This window comes from Durio zibethinus, chromosome 22, assembly GCF_047325235.1.
Source record: "Durio zibethinus cultivar Kanyao isolate XHJ-2024 chromosome 22, ASM4732523v1, whole genome shotgun sequence".
Taxonomy (NCBI): Eukaryota; Viridiplantae; Streptophyta; class Magnoliopsida; order Malvales; family Malvaceae; genus Durio; species Durio zibethinus.
Genome location: NC_143183.1, coordinates 20,979,914 through 21,000,000, shown reverse-complemented (window position 1 = coordinate 21,000,000; position 20,087 = coordinate 20,979,914). Strand labels below are relative to the sequence as shown.

Sequence of the window (20,087 nt, the reverse complement as noted above, 5' to 3'; positions counted from 1 at the left end):
ACCTCGCTCGATATCGGACTCAGACACAGTGATTGACCCACCACAACTCCCCGCGTTAATCGGCGAAGGACAAGGACTCGTTCCATTCCCTCTCCTATCTCTACTTAATATCCTCTTAAACGACAGCATTCGACCAATCGGCGATTTATAAGATTGACTCGGTCCTGAACCACACCCACTCGACTCACCTTCAAAACCTTCGATATTTCTTCTGGGAACCTCGATCGATAACTTCCTCCCGGCCCCAACGGCGGACGTACCGGCCTGTCCCTCCTCGTGCTGACACGTGACACACAAATCGGAGCCCTGATTCGATTCGGATTCTCCGCCTGACGGTTCATTAATCGTTAAAACTAAATCACCCGGGTTATCAGAAACGGTTACGGATTCTTCAACGGGGGTCCGACAAAGAGGACATGTAGAGTGAGAGTGAAACCACATGTCTATACACTCTACATGGAAACTATGATTACATTTGGGTAAAACCCGACCCGATTCGTTTTCTTCGAATTCCGACAAACAAACAGCGCATTCGAGGGAGGAATCCGGATGCGTCTTGGAGGAGAAAGTGAAAACCGGGAGAGACTTGAGAACACGCGCATCGAGACCTTGCGTCGCGGCATGAGTTGCCGCAATAGAGTTCGGGTCGACGTAGAAGACGACCTGTGTTCGACGCGGATTGCGGCGAGCGTTGCTGGAACGACGGCGACGGCGCGCACGGAGAAGGTACCAACGAGCGTAAAGATGGAGACTAAACATGAGAATCACTACGAAGAACAAAACGACGATTGCGGTGAGCATGATTCTTCCGCTTAAGGCATAGCTCTCGTTGGGGGTATCTCTGAATCCACCGTTGTTTTCACTCATGGCTTCGAAGTTCGGTATTTTTCGGAGAGAGTAAGTGTTTGATTTTTGTGTTTGATCGGAGAGAAATTAAAAAGGAAAAGAAAAGGTGAGAGAAAGGGAAGTACGTGGGAAAAAGGAAAGTTCTTGAGGGTTTCTTAAGTAAAGAGTTTGGAGCAGCTGTTCTAGCTTCCTAGCAACTGCTCTCCTGCAATTTTAGTCAAACCGACGCCAGGGTTGACGCGGGATTCTGTTAATTGACGTTAATGTCCTTCAATTTTTTTTGTTGTTCTTTCGGCCCTTTGTCTTAGCCATTCTGGATATTGGGCTCATATTTTATCATGTTTAGTCTCATAATCCAAATCAGAATGCATTAGTTGCACGAAATACACTAAAGAAAATGTCTTAGCAAACTAGCAAGGAGTTAGATCGGTTAAAAATATTGATTTAAATCTCATAAAAAATTTATTTGAGATTTATTTAAAATTTATTAGATATTATTTGATGGATATGAAAATTTGTAAAAAAAAAAATTTAAGAGAAAGAGGATTCTTAATAAGTAAGTTTGACTTGCAAGAGAAAAATTTTTTAAAAAAATGAATTTTTAATAGGTAAATTTAACTTACAGAAGAAAATTTTTAAAAGGAGAAGGATTCTTAATAGAAAAGTTTGTATAGTTATAAATATGTGAAGTCTCTACAGGATTAAATATGAAAAAAAGATGTAAGAGAGTTATAGAATTTTATGGGATAGACACCCAATAAGAGTATTAGAGCTTTACGTCTTATAAGTGTGTATATTTATTTGTGAGTAGATTAGAGGAGACTGAGAGAGGTATGATGTATAAGAGCATATGGATATGTGTTTGATTATGTACACAAGGGTTTGAGTTTATGTTTGTTTGGGTTGAAAATACTTCAGGAGATTGAGAATGTCTTATGAGTATTGATTGTTGAGTGAAAGTAATGATTTGATGTATGTTTGTAATTCTCTACAATTAATGAATTTTGTTTCTCATTCGTGGACGTAGATTGATTGGACCAAACCACATTAAATTATTGTCTCTTATGTATTTGATTTATTATTTAATTTCACTTTCGTTGATGCAATTAAATTAAAGGTTTTTAACCAATAAAATCAATCAGTAGAATCGTATTTTTTTAAATAAGTGATTTTGAATTTGAAGTCAGTCGCTTATTTATTATTATAATAATTTTAAATGCATAATTTATAATTATTATTTTTTAGATTATTAAATATGATATAATTTATTATAATATAAGGGTATAACTAATTTATTTATTTTGAATATTTGACTAAAAAAAAGAAAATGTCTTAAAAAATACAAAAAAGAAAATGCACTCAGAGTAAGGGCCATATGCGTCCAGTACCTTAATTAAGGGTATAGCATAATTAGTAATATTATTTGTTTATGCAAGTCTAATCTTAACTGGAAAAGCTAAAGCACCGTATCATGTACCTCCAAAAGGACAAAATTTGTAAACGATAAGTGTCCTTCCTAATTGCCTTAGGAAAAAGCTGGGGCATTCATCAATGGAAAATGGGTTCCAGACATTTACGTTGATGTTAGGACATTTTTGTGTTTCCGACACAGATGTAACATTATTTTCATTTAATTATTATGGTAGTTGGCTTCTTGCATCAGAAATTGTACAGACCTGAAACGACAGTGTGGGCTGTAGTCCGGATGTTAAAACAAGCATTGACAATGAAGAGAAACAAAGAAAAGGCTTAAATGGGCCTAAGGCCTTTGAGAATCTTGTGATTCAATCGTGATTGGTTAGAAATGGACTAACATTTATGAATGAAATCGTCGAGCAATATATATTATTATAAATTTTTAAAATTCGATTTTAAATTTGATTTTATTTTAAAATTGATTTGAATTAAATTTTATTTTTTTTATTTTTTACATATTATTTTAATAAAATTCATAATATCTTTATATATATAATAATTATTTTATTTTATTAAAATTTAAAATATATAAATAATTAATAAAATATATAATTTGATACTATTAAATTTTTTTTTTATTTTTTACATTTTGATTCAAAATTCAATCAAAATTTAATATATGCATTTAATATCTAATCATAATCTAAATTAAATCACATAAAATATTTTTATTTTAAATTGATTTTTAATTTCTTAATTTTTTTAAATTATATTTAATTTTATCTTAATATCTATAATCTTTTAATTTATTCTTAAACTATGATTTTTTTATAAAAAAAAAATACAAAAAGAACTGTCACTCGTGATCAACACACACGGATTGGCTAGCTCCTTAGGCTGCTTCAAAAGTATCAATTCTCTTCGTACCCGTGATGTATCATTATCATAATTAAATAGCAAAGCATATGGTATTTTCACGTGATGCTCATGCTCCATTCTCGCTTATCAAGAATTCAAGATGGTTCACACATAATGCTTTGTTTGTAATAAAGTAGAGTTGCTAGTCAAAGTTTCAGGTCTCTTTCCATTATAATCTACATTAGATTCCGAGGGTTATGCAATCGATGGAAGTCTTAAGATAATAGTAGGCTTGGCAATTTACCCGTCGTGTTTTGATTGATTTAATTTTACAGGATCGAGTTTTTTTCATTTAAATTAAGTTTCAAATCAAATTAAGTTGAGTATTTAAAAAAAAAAGTGGAGATACTATTGAGATTAAGTTTTAAATAAATAATTTTCAATGCAATCTAATATATATATATTTATTATTTATTTAATTTTATATTTATATTTAAAATAATATTTTTATATTAAAAATAATATTAAATAATATTTTTATTTAAAAAATAATATTTTATTAATTTAAATCGGGTCAATTATGAGTTTAAATATGTATGGGTTTGATCGAGTTCTAGTAAAAAAATAATATTTTAATATAGGGTTAAGTTAAGTTGAGTTTGGATATTTAATTTATATAATCGAATCGAATTTAAGACGAATAAAAATTTGTATTGATCTAACTCATTGTCATCCTTAAATAATATTATTAATATATGTGGGTTTTATTTTTGTAATGTTATAATCTCACGTCAGGATATTACAAAGATCACTTACTTTATATATGTAAATATCTAAATTTATATTTATAAATTTTTTTGAAATGAAATTATTAAATTTTCATATTAAAAATAAATAATATGTCATGAGTATGAATTTTCATAAATTTTCAATGATTATATTAAGAAAATCATTTGAATAAAACCAGACAGAATTGGGATTGAGGGCAAAACTAACCATTTTTTCCCCTATTCAGCTGTTGTGTATTATTTGGAGATTGTCTGAACAGTTATTATATGTAGATGTAGATTTGAAGGGTTCAGGTTCTTTCCATCTGCTATGGTAGTGCTGCTCTTGGAATAAAAATTTTGATGCCTTACAATGATGTAAAAATACATGGCAAACATCAATGTGAATAATGTGATTGTAATCAACAAAGAGAAAGATATATGCTTACTACTGCCCATTCCTTCATTTATTTCCTCTCATATGCTTCTACACCTTTGAATGGTAGTACAAATTCTCTTTTAGTTAAATACAATAAAAAAAAAAGACCAACAAAATTCTAAACAACTTTTGAATTCAGGATTTTTAACAATATAATTGATCGAGTCCACTGGCACTTAAAAAAATTATTTAATTCAGTTGATTTATATAATTATATTTAAAAAATAATATATAATAAATTTAATATTTAAATTTTAATATTTTTCGACCGTTCTTTTATTTTAAGTTATGATTTACCTAATAAAAAAATATTATTAGAAATAAAATTATGGGAAAAAGCTTAAGAAAAGTTGGCAAAAAGAAGCTAGTTTGTGGAAATTATATAATGCTCCATTGCCAAACTTTCTAAAGCTAATAAGTACGTGGGTTAAATTGGCACCAACTGTTTCAAGATCCCAATGATTACAAAAAAAAAAAAAAAGGGGCTGAAGCCTGAAAATGCCTTTCATGTGAGAACTGAAAAACAAGACAAAATATATTTTCGTGTAAGGAGACAGAACAGAAAAAAACAAAAAAATAAAAAACGAGAAAATATAGTTGCATATTAATACTGACAAATTTTTAAAAATTTTTATGGGCTATAGTCTATATTCCAAGCTGCAAATTCAAAACAGGATCTTATCTTCAATCAAGTTTGAACACAATTCCTGGTGAATGGTGATATGGTAAAGAAAACAATACGAAAAAGAGCTAGATTTGGCTAAGCTTCTATGCATAATCCATGGCCCCATGTGGCACATGGGGCTCTCCTCCTCCATGTAAAATACTAGTAGTAACTGTCCATCAAACTACTGTTAGTCTGTTACTAATTGCCTATCATCCTGAAAGTGTAGGAGACAAAATACAGTAAATTCTTGGTTTAAATAAGCAGTAGTGCCATTGGAAATCCAAACTTGGCAATTACTAGGGTTTGTCACTTCCCAACGGCCATTCCCACCTTGAGCCCCAAAGGCCAAAGCTCTCCCTTTGTCTTTTTAACTTTCCCATCTCCTTATCTACTCTTCCAAAAGTCATTTTACACTAATTACCTTTCCCTCTCGTAGGCAGAATAACAATATTTTAGTCAGTGAATTCTAACACAAAGACACAATGTCAAACAAGTCTCCAATCTTTCCGATGCCTGAACCCCAGCACTTCAGTGACTATGGCTTTGACCCCCAAATCGGCTATTTTCAGGTTTGAAATGCCTTAAAAGGTCTCCATTTTGTTTCTCTGTTAAGTTCTTTACTAACCCTTTTCTTGTTTCTACCTGAAAAAAACCAGGTCTTGGAAGAAGCAAGAAAGCACAGGAAAGAAACATCAAGATCCATAGACTCACTACATTTCAAGCTCCAAAAACCCATCTCAAAAGACGAGCAATATTCCAAGAAAAACCACAAGTCTAAAAAGAAGAAACGTTGGTGGAAAAATGCTTTCTTGTTCTTCAAGTGGAAAAAATGGAGTCTACATGGCAGTAAGAACCACCGTGACACTCTTGATCTAGATCTTGATCTTGAACCTGACGTCCATCGTGCAAGGGCTAGAGCTTTCAGGGCTTCAATTTCAGGACCCATTTACATAACTGAGAGCAGAAGCGGTTCAAGCACTCCTTACAGAAGCACAAGTCGCCCATCTTCAGGTCCCTTGGCTGGAACTTTGACTGCTACAAGAAAAGGAGATTTGGAAATTCCTTATCTCAGTCTCAGGGAACTCAACATGGAGCAGCATCACAGGGTTTCTACCTCTGCCATGCCCATATATTTGGTTACTTAACCAAACCAAGCTTTCTTAATTTGTTTTCCATTTTCTTTAACCCATCTTTTTTCGGGTAAAGCTAGTTTTTTATGCTCTAGCTTTGTTCTTCCGAGTCTTTGTTATCTTTCCCATCTGGTCCCTCTTTTCATGCGGGTTGTGCAAGATGCAAACTGAGTGTTTGATATGTACTGTTAATGGAGGAGATCGCTTCATCCTCCATTTTCGTTTGTTGCTTGGTCCTTTATTGATTTCTGCAAACTAATGAACTCGTGCTTTGACCAAGACTTTCTACTTTTTTCCCCGTACTTGTTTCATTGGAATCAATGATTTTTTAGTTTAATCCTGTATACTTGTGATCCCATTCTAGTTCAGCTTGATGGGTTATTCCCTTAAACAACTACCCTTTGGGCCGTTGAAGTAAGAACAAAACATGAAATCCGTTGCTAGATTATTATATATGAAGATCTATTCGTATCTCTTGCGTATTCTTTTGTGAGATTCGTTTTTATTGTTTTTGCACTTTTCATGTCAAGTGCAGCCATTTGTCGGTCATTGGACCAAAGAACCATGTGATGTGGTCAATGTAGGACCATCATCCAAGGATGTTACCACCATGACAAACGTTAGCTAGCGGCAGATGAGATCTGCTTGGATTCTGTGGGTAAGTTTTGGGGCCTAAAATTATCACAATGTTAATGATATTTGTGATTTAGAGCCTGTCTCATCCCGTTGAAATTACTAGGTAAGTGATCAGACAGAAACATGACGAAGAGCCTTAATGATCTGCTCAAAACTTTCAATCTATCGAACAAGACTCCAAAATAAGGAGCGGCGGCAGCATGTGACATTGGCTGCTTTGCTAAAATGCAACGCTCCTTGCTTAAGATCAGAGCCCTTTTTGGGCTTCACTGAACCTGATGGCAAACGTCGTTTTCCTCTTGGAAATGGAACGTACCATTCAAAACAAACGTGCCCTTTGTCAGCTGGGACTTGGGAGGGAGGTGTTAAATGCTAAATGCAAGTGCACCCAACTACCCATTTTTAATCATCAAATTTAAAAAACTCGAAACTGAAATGATATGAATTATAAATAATTGAAATTAAAAATAATTTGAATTTTTTGACTCAAAATAATCTTATTCAAAATCATCAAATATAAATCCAAATCCGACCCACCCAATTATTGATTAGGACAAAAGAACTTTCCTTGGATGTGGGGTGTGCTTACTTTAAAACTAAGATAGAAGAGAAAATGAGAAACCCTTAATAAATCTTTTCTTGTCTACTTTGATTTTGTAAAATGGTTGATTTAAGACAATTAGTATATGTCCTTCAATCAAAAGGAATTGTCATGCTTGCACCTAAAGTATAAGCATACAAAATACTTGAATATTTAGTTGTATGGTTGATGCATAATCATTTTCAAAAAATATGATTGGTATCACCTTTCTTCAAATAAAAAAAAAGGTTTTTTTCTTATGAAAAGAAAACTTTATTGTGAAACCTTTGAATGATCTTTGGGCAAATTGGCATGAATTATCTTAAGAATTATATGATGAGCTTTTCTATAGCAGGCCATCTAGATGTTGAGGTGTGAGTTTCGAGCTATAAGAAAATTATTGAGGCATTCACTTTCAACAATACTGTTGTTTACATAACTTGCACCTTGCACATGGCAAAATTCGATTGCTTTGAAAACGAATTGACCCTTTTTCTTTCAAGCCCTTTGTCCAAAATGGATTGAAATGAAAACGAAACATAAATTATGTATCAACTAAGCTCTCTCGGGAACTTGCTTAAGAATAAGAAAGAAAATATCATGTAACAAGGTTTGATCCTATTCATGGGGATTCCGGTGAAATCCATTGCCCATTTAGTCCAAACCAATTCATTCTTTTCAATATCCATCATTATTAACATTTTTGTATAAAGAAAATCCAGTTTAAAAAGATTAGGAAAAAAATTGTAAATACTAAAATTGAATCTCAATCTACAAAAATCCACATTTTAATAAAAACAGATGAATTATTTGATTTAAACCCTAGATTCATCAGTATTAGTACTTGGCAAAAGGAAAAACCATTATTAATCTAATTCTTTAACCAAATTAAAACCATTTTTTTTTGTTATGAAAACTAAAGTTGGAAATTTTCATTTTCTTTATATTTTAATTGTAATCATATGTAGATATCTCATGCTTAAATTTGATTTTTTTTTCATTTTTTTGAAACTTAAATTTGTTCTTTTCCATGCTTAAATGTTTAGGCTAAGAATAAACACATATACCTCTCATCTAAATTAGTTTAAATTTCTCCATCCATTATTCTTGATCAAAAGAATTTGATCTTTCCTAACTCAATTACTCCTATTATTTTTCTTTTTTTTTTTAAAATGTCTCATCTGAAAGTGGGCTAAGTTTGGAGAAGTTCTTTGGGCCCATTGACATAACAGGCCTTAATGGATACCCATTTCGAGTAGTTAAATGCCTAGTCCATTAACATGCGATCATTTCTTCCTAGTTCTTTCGGCTTGATTGAGATCTACATCCTTCTATTCCAAACTCATGGCCTTTTTCAATTAGCAATTAACGAATCATAAATCCGTGTTTATAATTCAGTTTCAATTGAATTAATCGGTAGAATTAATTTAATTTTATTAATCAATCAGTTATTAAATTAATCAGTTATTAAATTAGTATTGATTGATTATCAAAAATAATTTTTAAAAAAATTTAATTTTCAATTAATTAGATTCAAAAGTTAAATTAATCAAAATTTTAATCATAATATAATAAAATATATATAACTAAAAATATATGAAATTATCTATTTTATTTCAAATTATTAAAGATTTTTACTTAATTTTTTCATATTTAAATAGTTTTATTTGATAATTTTATTTAATTTATTTTAAATGTAAAAAATTTAAAATTTAAAATATAATATAATTTAATATATTTTAGTATTCAATTAATTTTTTAACCAAATTAATTGAATTAAATTTAGATAGATTAATTTTTTAAATTAAAAATTTTAATTTAATTAAAATAAATAAAATAATATAATTCAATTAATTCAATTATAAATAATTCGACTCAATTAATTTAACCATCCGGATTAACCCCCTACTTTTATTAACTTACACTGTCCAGTTTCATTATTAAAACACTGAATGCTTAATATCTTTTGTACTACATTTTCTTTAGAGGTTTACATCAAGAAGCAACGACATAGCTGAAGAGAAATGGAGGGGATAGAGCACAAGATGGTCAAGGTTAACGGCATAAACATGCACGTAGCAGAGAAAGGCAAAGGCCCTGTAATGCTCTTCCTCCATGGATTGCCAGAGCTTTGGTACTGCTTGCGTCTCCAGACCATTGCCATTGCCTCAATCGCTTGGCTACCTGACGGTGGCTCCTGACCTTCGTGGACATGGGGACACTGATGCTCTGGAGGAGGCCTCCGGCTAAACCATCTTGAACGTGGTTGGGGATATAATTGGCTCTTGGATGCGGTGGCTTCCTACCAGGACCAAGTTTTTGTCGCAGGACATGGTTGGGGTGCGGTCATAGCTTAGTGGTTGTGCCTGTTAAACCAGACAAGGTTAAGGCATTGGTTAACTTGGGCGTTTTGTTCAGTCCCAGGAATCCCAATCGGAAACCTATTGATAGTCTCAGAGCTTTGTATGGTGATGATTTCTACATTTACAGATTTCAGGTTCTTTCTTTTCTTTTTCCTTCATCAAGCTCTATGAAAATTTTAATTATGACACTCTAATCATTATTGATCATTATTGTGCTTTCCCAAAGCATAATAGCTGTTTCAGTGTCTGATTATTTCAATCAAATTGCGATTTGCACACGGTCTGCATATACAGCCCAGCTGATCAATAGGCCAGCTAATGGCTAAAGGAAACTTTTGCTTGATGGTCCTGGGTCTCGGCTTGTGATAAGTGATATTAGAGCCGGTTTTGAGGGTATTAGTGATGTATCACCAAAGATGATGGATTTTCATCAGAGTGGAAGAGGATGTTATGATTTTGGAAAGGAACCATGAATCTCACATCGGTCATGTGTTAGAGTTGATCATGAGTTATAAATGTTCACATCATTTTTAATTTGCGAGATATCTTTTGAAGATAAAATTGTAAGGTCAATAAAATCGAAGCGAATAATTCCTCATAAATTAGTGTGAACCGTGATAGTTAAGTTGATTTGAGGTACGGAAGAGGCTGAGTGTCTCGAGCTAGGAACCAAGAGGGTGATCAAGGGAGCCCTAACGTACCTTAGTCCAGATCCTCCTTTTATCTACCAAAGGACAGATATTTTAGACAACCTGATACTCCAATTAGCTTGCCCTCTTGGTTGTCAGAGGAAAATGTTAAGTATTACACCAACAAATATGAGAAGACAGGCATCACTGGAGGACTAAACTACTACAGAAATTTAGACTTGTATAACTTCACCAAGTTAAATTGACATCTATGATTCTTGCGTGATATCTGCTACTAGTTCAGTTCTTCAATTTTTTTATTCTTTGTTGGTATTTGAAGCTGTCAAAATTGAACCTGATCACTAAAACGAAAGGTCTAGCACTATACCAAGAGGACCACATGGCTGTTGGCAGTTTTTTTTTATCAATTTGCTGTTATTTTTGTTGCAGCAACTGGGAACTTACAGCACCCTGGACAGGGAATCAAGTAAAAGTGACAGTTAAGTTTATTGTAGGCGAGCAGGATCTGACTTATCATGCTCCTGGAGCCAAGGACTATATACACAAGGGAGGGGGGGTTTCAATAAAGATGTTCCATTTTTGCGAGAAGTGGTAGTAATTGGAGCAGCGTACCATATCCGTGAAGAACAGCCTGGTGAGATCAATAAACATATTCATGACTTTTGTTCAGAAGTTATGATTTGCTCTCTTTGATAACTTTATGCTGTTTTTAGTTGAAAGATAGGTCCTTTTTTTCATCATCCTACTTTTTTTCATCATCCTACCGACCTCGTTGTAGTTAAGTAATCTGACTTCAATTTTTTTTTTTTTAAAAAAAATTTGAAGTAAATGAGTTGCTTAATCTCTTAAATCAAAGATAAAATATATCAATTGTAAATCGTACATTTGAGATAATCTCAATAAATAATCATTGATAAGATTTAAACCCAAAATTTTTTTATAAAAAAAAATAAACTTATCCAACTGAACTAATCCCGTATCAATAATTTGGCTTGATTGCTACTGCAAATGAACCTTGTCATTATCAAAGGCATACATAGGCAGTTCTTTTGTCAACATTAAGAAAGCCTAATATTTCTTTTCTTCCAACTCTTGTTTTTTGGATGCCCAGTTCGAGAGATAACTTGTCTTTCTGAGCCCAAGAATTGCCCTTAACCTAGATCTACATGAGATCCACAAAGCCCAAGGTTAGGTTTTTTGGGGAAGTGATCCCAACATCTAGTACAAGTAGGGATGGCATCGGGGTGGGGCGGGTCAGTTTTTCACTTTCCTCGCCTCCGATCCGATGCTTTAACGCTTCTACTCGATACTTGACTCGCCCTCGCTCGGAGGTTGTAGCTGAAAAACCCGATTTCGACCCGCTTAAATATTATTTACTCGAATTTTATCTGATCCGACCCTAATTTAATCTACTACCTATTCAAAATTATTGCAAATGTAATAAATCATAATCTAAATATATTACAAACATAAACAAATTTAACATAATCACTCACAAATTCAAACTTAGTACATACAACTTTTTTTATTTAATAAAAATCTCATAAATTCTTACCATAAATAATAGAATTATAAAATACATAAAACATAATAAATCAAAACTAACAAATTCTCACAATAAATGATGGAATTATGAAATATATAAAACTTAGTAAACTAAAATTTAAATATCAAACAAGCGTAAGTTAATAACTAAAATTTAAATATAATACATAATACAAGATAAACATTAAAAGCTTAAACTACCACAATAAAAAGTTAAATTGTTTGAACATTCTTTCATCCAATATGATGAAAATCTTCCAAGACCACAACAAATCATTTCATCATCACTGAGCTTCATATCATCATTCTCCTCTGACCACACTAGTCCTATAAAATAAAACAATAAAATGAATAAATAAATATCATAAAATAATATATTTAAAAATAATAATATAAAAAATAAATTAGTTAAAAAAGATAATATTATTTACCAAACTAGTTATCTTTTTCTCAATCTCACTATCATCAACATCCTCGTAAAAAGAATTTTCTTCTAATGAAATTAACCCTACAAATGAAATAATAAAACATTAACAAATAATATATAACAACAAAATATAATAACTAACAATATGCTAAAATAAAAAATAAAATTACATAATATGAATTATTGTACCTTCTTCTTTAGCCCATAACCAACTTTGACAACATGTTAAAGCTTCTATAGTTGATGGATGAAGTCTATTACGTTGTGCATTCACCAACCTCCCTCTAGTACTAAAAGTAGACTCTGAAGCAACAGTAGAAACTGGTATGGCATATATATCTCTAACAATAAGTTGTAAGGTCGAAAATTGAGGCCCAGTTAGTTTCCACCAATTCAATATATCAAAATCTCATTTTCTTGGTATGACTTCTTCATCCAAGTAACGATCTAACTCTGATTTTACTTTTGATTTTTCCTTTTTTTTCCTTGAAACAAAATCATCATAGTCTCCCAAATTTCTCAATTTAGTAACACCAACACCATCTAAGAATGAAAAGCTTGAACTAGAAGGTCCTTTTTTCCTTTTTCAAAGCCAAATTTTCCTCATACTCCTTAAGCAAATCCCGACATATTTGCACAATCCTTTCAATTTCAAATTCAACATTTTCTCCATAAATCTTTTCAAAGTAATACTCCAACAACTCTGTTTTATACCTTGGATCTAAAATTGTAGCAACACCTATTATACCATGCACATCATTCCAATATTTTTCAAATTTGCCTAACATGCTCACAGCCATACATGAAATAATTCTATCGGTCTGCATAATCCATTCATTCAATGCCAATCTGATTTTGCAAATATTAGGAAAATAAAGATTTGCAGTAGCATATTTTGTGCCAGAAAACCCTTCAGTGATATCATAAAACAATTTCAACTTCTCACAAATCTCAGTTGCAATGATCTAATCATTTTCAGTTGGTAAATGTTTGTACAAAGGATCACCATGTAATTGCACACAACGAGGAAAAACATCTTTATAAAACAAAGCTGTTCGAAGCATCAAATAAGTAGAGTTCCATCGTGTTTTGACATCAACACACAACTTTTTTAAAGTTGGAATGTGCAATTGACGCGCTGCCTCTTCAAAATTTTCCCACCTCTTTGGTGTAGCACCCCAAAAAAGGACACTATCACGAATTCTTTCAATTCCATCTCCAATCACACTTAATCCATCTTTCACAATCAAATGCAAGATGTGTGCACAACAACGCATATGAAAAAAAGCTCCATTAAATAAAAATGCATCACAACCAATTCTATCAATTAACAACTCAATAACACCATCATTCACACTACAATTATCCACTGTAATAGATGAAAGTTTTCTATCAATATTCCAATCTAGGAAACATTTCATCAAACTTGAAGCAATGACCGCTTTTGTATGTGGAGTTGGCACATATTCAAACCTAATTAAACAATCAATTATTTACACTAATTTAATAATTAATTCAATAATAATAATTACTTAATAAAAAATAAACATTATCAAAATAAGACAATTTAATAAAATATACCTGATGATGCGTTTTTGTAAGTTTCATTGATTATCGATGTAATGAGCAGTGACAGCCATGTATCCTCTTTTTTGGTGATCAGCAGTCCACATATCAGTTGTGATAACAATTCTCCCTTCATTAGCTTCCAACTTGGATATTATTTTTGCCTTTTCCTCTTTGAAAATCTTCAAAATATCACTCTTTATAGTATTTCGAGAAGACATAGCAAACAAAGGTTGGAGACTGTAAGAATACTTTCTGAATTGCACATGATCAACCATTGATAAAGGATATTCGTGCATGATTATCATGTTGGCAAGCTCCCTCCTTGTGACATTTTGATTAAAGAAAAAGTTTTTTAGTGTTACTTTTTCATCTGCCTTCCTTTGATTTGCTACCAGCACTTGTTGACGAATATCCATTTGAAATCGCTTCCTGCACCTGTCTGAATGCTCACGTAAATGACTTGTCCCATTCTTTGAAGCACCACCAAGTTTTTTCTTACAATAATTGCATATTGCCTTCCATTCATTATTGATTTTCTCTTTTTTAAAATGTTTCCATACTTCTGATTTTAGCTTACTTGAGTTATACCCACTATCATCAACTTCAGCATCATGATTCGTCACACTTAATGATTGAGTTGTATTTTCATCAGATGTTGGAATTGGAGTTTGTTGAATTGGTGATTGATGTGAGGTAGAAGTATGAGGTGTTGGGGAACACGAATTATCTCCCAAATTAGACATTTTACCTTCATTCAAAAATAACAGACATGATTAATTTCCAAACACCACTAAAGTTTATGCTAATGACAATAAACTAAGATTATAACTTGAAGGGCAAAGCAAGCTATTCAGAAAGACTAGACTAATTATCTCAAACAGAACCATTTTGTTATGATTCTCCCTTCAAAAAAATGCTAAGGTAACACACTGAGAACTTCAGTATTGTTGATATGCATGGATCAAAACCAGACGGTGGCATATTCAACTATAGACATATAATCTAACAAGAATCCTCACCTATTATATAAACAAGAACGAAATTTCTCAGTGAATTTCATACAAGCAAGGTAGTAACTCATCAACTTAAATTTCTTGTAGATCAGAATGTTATCATCATTATGTTTGTTATTGCCTTCAAATAAGGCAACAAGAGATAAAGGGAGAATAAGGAGACATAGCAAACATGCCTAAAAATAACATCTAGTAAAATCATCTATTGCCTGTTTCCTACCTAAATCTAGCGAACTTTTCGCTAAAGTCGTCGGCAACGCCGATAACATCATTTTTGAAAGAAAAACCCCAAAATCAACCAAAAAAGTTGTTTTTTTTAGAAATTCAAATTAATATTCTTGCTAAACTCGCACTGAAAAACTTAGAAGAAGATCGACATAGTAGACATTTTGAGGAAAAAAAAATAAAAGGAGAAAAAAAACAAAAATTGAAACGTTTCGGATTTCTTTGGAAGAAACGGAAATCAAAACTGCTTACTAAAAAAATCGAGAAAGATGAACAAGAAAGTAAAGCAGCAGCTTTTTAAAAACAAAAGTTAAAAATTCTAAAAAATTAAAAAAAAATTTCTTACAAAAGATTAAGGTTGTTGAGAAACAAGCCTTTCAAAACCAAGCAATAAAAAAAAAAAACTGTTAAAGTTGTTTTCAGAGAAAAAAAATAAGCTTCTTCTCATTCTTCTTCTTATTTTTTTTTCTGTTTTGCTTTGGGTTTTATCAGACTCAAAGAAACGGTTTGGATATGATAAAGAGGGTTTAAATTAAATTGTTTAAAATTTATTCAAAACTAAAATAGGAGGACTGAATTGATTAAAATAATAATTAAAATAATGTTTTTGAAAATAAAAAATAGAAAGAACTGGCGGAATTGAAATGCACGCTTTGGAGTGGGCAGCACCTGTGTGAGTGTGAAGCAGCCTGGCAGTCTAGCAGATAGAAGCAGAAATGCAAAACAGAACGGCTGAGGAAGACGAGAGAGAGCGGCCAAAACCAAAAAGAAATTAAAATTTAGAAACCCTAAAAAAAATTATATATATATTAAAGGTATTTTGATAAATATTTCGGGTCGGGTAGGGTCGGATTTCATACAAACCCGACCCCGACCTGAATCCGATATTTTAAAAAATAAAATCGACCCGACCCGAAACCTAATTTTTTAAAAAAAAATCCAACCATAAAATAGTCGGATTGGGTCGGAACCCGACGGTTTCGAGTTGATTTGCCGACCCTAAGTACAAGGAAGTTAATTAGCCAATAGTAATAAACACCACTGATCCAACAAATATTTTATTATTATGTATAAAAAAAAGTAAAATAATTATAATTTAAAATTTAATTTAACTAATTTATATAATTATTTTTTAAAAAATATTTAGCAGATTTAATTCAACTTTCATCACTTTTAACTCATTTTTTTTATTCTGAAATTGCAATTTTCTTGTACCAACAAATAAAATAATTAATAAATAAACATATGTTGATTTTTTAATTTTGCGTGTGAAAATTAAAAATTTCATGATATAAAAAAAATGAACTTTTATTTTATTAGATTTAAATTTTAAATTCACATGTCAAAGATTGCAAACTTTTTAATTGTGAAACCATTCATTCAACGTAAATTTTAAAAATTAGACTATTTTTTTTCCTTAAATAAAACTTTTCTAATGTATTATCAATATATTAGAAAACTTGCCATTGAAGTTCTAAGCAATAAAATATTATCAACTTCAATATTATATTATCCTTATGGCCTTATCCACAACTAACCCAGAAAAAAAAAAAAGAAAATAAAGTTGACTGTGAATGATTGCTTTGGTGTTTCTTGAATACCAATATTATTTTAATCCTATGAAGATACATTATAAAACTTTTACAAGCAAATTTAAAAAAACAAAAATAATATTACTATAACTAATGCAAAATATATATATATATATATATATTTGAAAATAACTTTCATCATTTAAATAAGAATTTATTTCAGTTTTAATTGGATCTTAAAAACACCTTTTTCTTTTTATAATGAGGATGAGAAGATTTAATCCAACATTTTAATTTTTAAGTAAGAAAAAGGATGCATTAATAATTAAGTTTAATTATTGAGTGAAATGCATCAACACAACATTCACTATTTGCTATTGAATTGACATTTTAGCAAGTAAATGGGAACCCCACTCCATTACATGGGAGACAAATGGGGTCACTACATGATAAATTGAAATCAAATTCTTTTCTCTTTTAACGGGGAAGAAAGCCTAATCTTTCATTTGCTACTAACTACTAAGGAAAGCGTTTCACAACCAAAGAATCAATTATCATAATAATAATAATAATAATAATAATAATAATAATAATAGGAGGTTTATTTGAACTTCTTTTTTGAAATTATAGGAGCTTTAAACTTTAATAAGCTAAGAGTTATAAGTCAAAATTGATAGATATAAACTAAGATTTAATGAACCTAAGATTTAATTTAAGTAATGAATTTTTGTAAGAATGAACATGAATTTCAGTACTTAATTTTTTTTTTTTTATATATTTTCTAAGTTTCGATTTCTTTTATAAAAAATTAAGATATAATTAGATAAATCAGTTATGAAATTCTATATCATTTATTTATTTATTTATTTTATATGTCTTAAAATTATATCTTATATTATTTTTTAATAGTCAAATTTCTTATTTTTATATTTTAAAATTTCTTTTATGATTTTTTATTTTTTGACATAAAAAATCGTAAAACTTTAATTTTATAAAAAAAATTTAAAATTTAATATTAAATACATTAAAATTAAAATTTTTTATTAAATTTCATGAAAACTAATATATAATAAATATTTTGGAAGGAAGGAATCTTTGATTTCATCAAACACTATAAATCTATTTATCCCTTGTGTTTTTCTCCCAAGGCATTAGTTACTCGTGATCAGGGAACTGACCTAGTTACCGAGGACTCTTTCAATTGATGAACGAATGATCTTTCGTTGAATTTCTATTCCTTCGTAAAATGAGAACGATCAGGGCAATAATTGGAGTACGTTGCCTTTACGCCCATGCTATAATCTTGAACCACAAATCCTATATCTCGACAGCAATCCATTCAAGTTTGCGTAGACCAAGTGTAAACGCAACTGTCGTTAGTTGTGCTAGAACTAGTTTTCCATTTTATTACTGTAACTTGGCATCAAAATCTTATTCAAGCAGACCAGATAGTTCGAGAGAAAAAAGCAAAGAAATGGAGGAGATAGAGCACAGGATAATGAACGTCAATGGAATAAACATGCACGTAGCAGAGAAAGGGAAAGGCCCGGTGATTCTCTTCCTCCATGGATTGCCAGAGCTCTGGTACTCCTGGCGTCACCAGATCACTGCTTTTGCCTCGCTTGGATATCTGGCTGTGGCTCCTGACCTGTGTGGATATGGGGAAACGGATGCACCGGATGTGGTCTCCAGCTAAACCATTTTGAACGTGGTGGGTGATCTCGTTGCTCTCCTGGATGTTGTTGCCCCGGAACAGGACAAGGTTTTGTGGTGGGTCATGATTGGGGTGCGCTCATCGCTTGGTGGTTGTGCCTGTTTAGACCAGACAGGGTTAAGGCTTTGGTTAACACGAGTGTTGTGTTCAAACCTAGGAACCCAAAGAGGAAACCTCTTGAAAGTCTCAGAGCTTTCCACAGAGATGATTACTACGTCTGCAGATTTCAGGTCCTTGTTTCCTTTTCCATTTTCAAATAAATTTTAATCATGACCCTTTGCTTGAAATTCTAAGATTTTTGATACTTACCTATAATCTCATAAATCTAGCTAGAAAGTTTTGCAAGAAGCTGCTTAATTAACTGTAGATTAACTATATTTTATTCACACTTGATTATTGTTGTACTTTCCCAGAGCAATCTTTTTTAATGTTTGATCCACTGTTTCAAGTGTTATTTTAATCAGATTGAAGTTCAATTTGGAACTGATCTGTGCATCCGTACACTTTTTTAACATATTATCTTCCTACTTGAACTTTTTAATATTCAGTTTGGGTATCTCCTTTCACTCTTGAGTTTTCTTTTTGATCATCAATGAGTCACTGTTTATTGCAAGTGTAAAAAATTTTCCTTTCGGTTTGGAAGAAAACTTCTCATTCTTTAGGTTTGCTCTCACATTTGATGTAGTTTATAGAGGAAAATTTCTGTAATTACATGAATAGGCCACCTAACGGCTGATTAATGGGCTGATTGCTTGATAATTTTGCAGGAGCCTGGAGTAATAGAGGCTGAATTCGGCGAGCTAGGATATGAGAGAGTTCTAAAGGGATTCCTATCATACCGTAACCCAGGTCCTCTTGTTTTACCAAAGGGCAAATATTTCAATCAACCAGACTCTTCAATTGGCTTGCCGTCTTGGTTATCAGAGGCAGATTTTAATTATTACATCAGCCAATATGAGAAGAAAGGCTTCACTGGAGGATTGAACTATTACAGAAATATAGACTTGTATGTTTCTTTTCCAACTTGAGTCAATGGCATATGCAAATCTAAGTTGAATCTATTCAGTTTTTGTTTACTTTGTTGCAGAAACTGGGAACTTACAGCACCCTGGACAGGGAGTCAAGAAAAAGTGCCGGTTAAGTTCATCGTTGGCGACCAGGATCTGACCTATAATGCTCCGGGAGTCGAGGACTATATAGATAAGGGGGATCTCAAGAGAGATGTTCCACTTTTGGAGGAAGTGGTTGTGATGGAAGGAGTAGCACACTTTCTCCAGGAAGAAAAGCCTGATGAGATCAACAAACACATACATGACTTCTTCCAGAAGTTCTAAATTGCTAGTATTTGATATATTTCTCCTGTTTTTACTTGAAAAAGAGTGTCTTCGCCCACATCCTGGGGAGCTTGTTGTCTAATCTATTGTGTGTTTGCGAGTGCTGCTTCAATATGGATAAACTTTGAGATTGCAGTTTTTATCTCTAAAGTATTCACCCATTGTGAGGAGAAGACTTTTGGATATGCTAAATTATGCTGAAATTTGAACGATTCTTGTGGTCTGAAGCTGCACTCAAGTCGGTGTTATGAAATCTCACATGAATTTTATTTGCAATCCAAAATTCAAGTACAATCCAAACAATTGAGCAAGTTTCAAGAGCCAATAGGCATTAGTTGAGTTGAGCTCAATATACCTGGCTCACTGCAGGTAAGTA

The 20,087-nt window shown here is 31.9% G+C and overlaps 2 protein-coding genes and 2 pseudogenes across 3 annotated transcripts in view; 3 read left to right on the top strand and 1 right to left on the bottom strand.

Annotated features, from left to right (window-relative positions):
* The window catches only part of LOC111306878 (RING-H2 finger protein ATL2-like), a 1,462-nt gene extending 437 nt beyond the window's left edge, over nt 1-1,025 (bottom strand). Inside the window, exon 1 of the mRNA XM_022904862.2 lies at nt 1-1,025. This exon is cut by the window's left edge and continues 437 nt beyond it. Coding sequence (XP_022760597.1) covers nt 1-867 — 867 coding nt within the window. The 5' untranslated portion in view covers nt 868-1,025.
* A 4,266-nt stretch (nt 1,026-5,291) lies between these two features.
* On the top strand, nt 5,292-6,400 carry LOC111307476 (uncharacterized). Its single transcript, XM_022905495.2, has 2 exons — nt 5,292-5,562; nt 5,650-6,400. Exons 1-2 carry the CDS (start codon nt 5,476-5,478, stop codon nt 6,136-6,138), a joined length of 576 nt encoding a protein of 191 aa, XP_022761230.1. The 5' UTR covers nt 5,292-5,475; the 3' UTR covers nt 6,139-6,400.
* Nucleotides 6,401-9,333: 2,933 nt separating this feature from the next.
* LOC111307169 (epoxide hydrolase 2-like) lies at nt 9,334-11,107 on the top strand (annotated as a pseudogene).
* A 6,750-nt stretch (nt 11,108-17,857) lies between these two features.
* Nucleotides 17,858-19,920, top strand: LOC111306875 (epoxide hydrolase 1-like; annotated as a pseudogene). The gene is made up of 3 exons (XR_016331860.1): nt 17,858-18,607; nt 19,145-19,383; nt 19,465-19,920. The product of XR_016331860.1 is annotated as an epoxide hydrolase 1-like (transcript).
* The last annotated feature ends 167 nt before the right edge of the window (nt 19,921-20,087 follow it).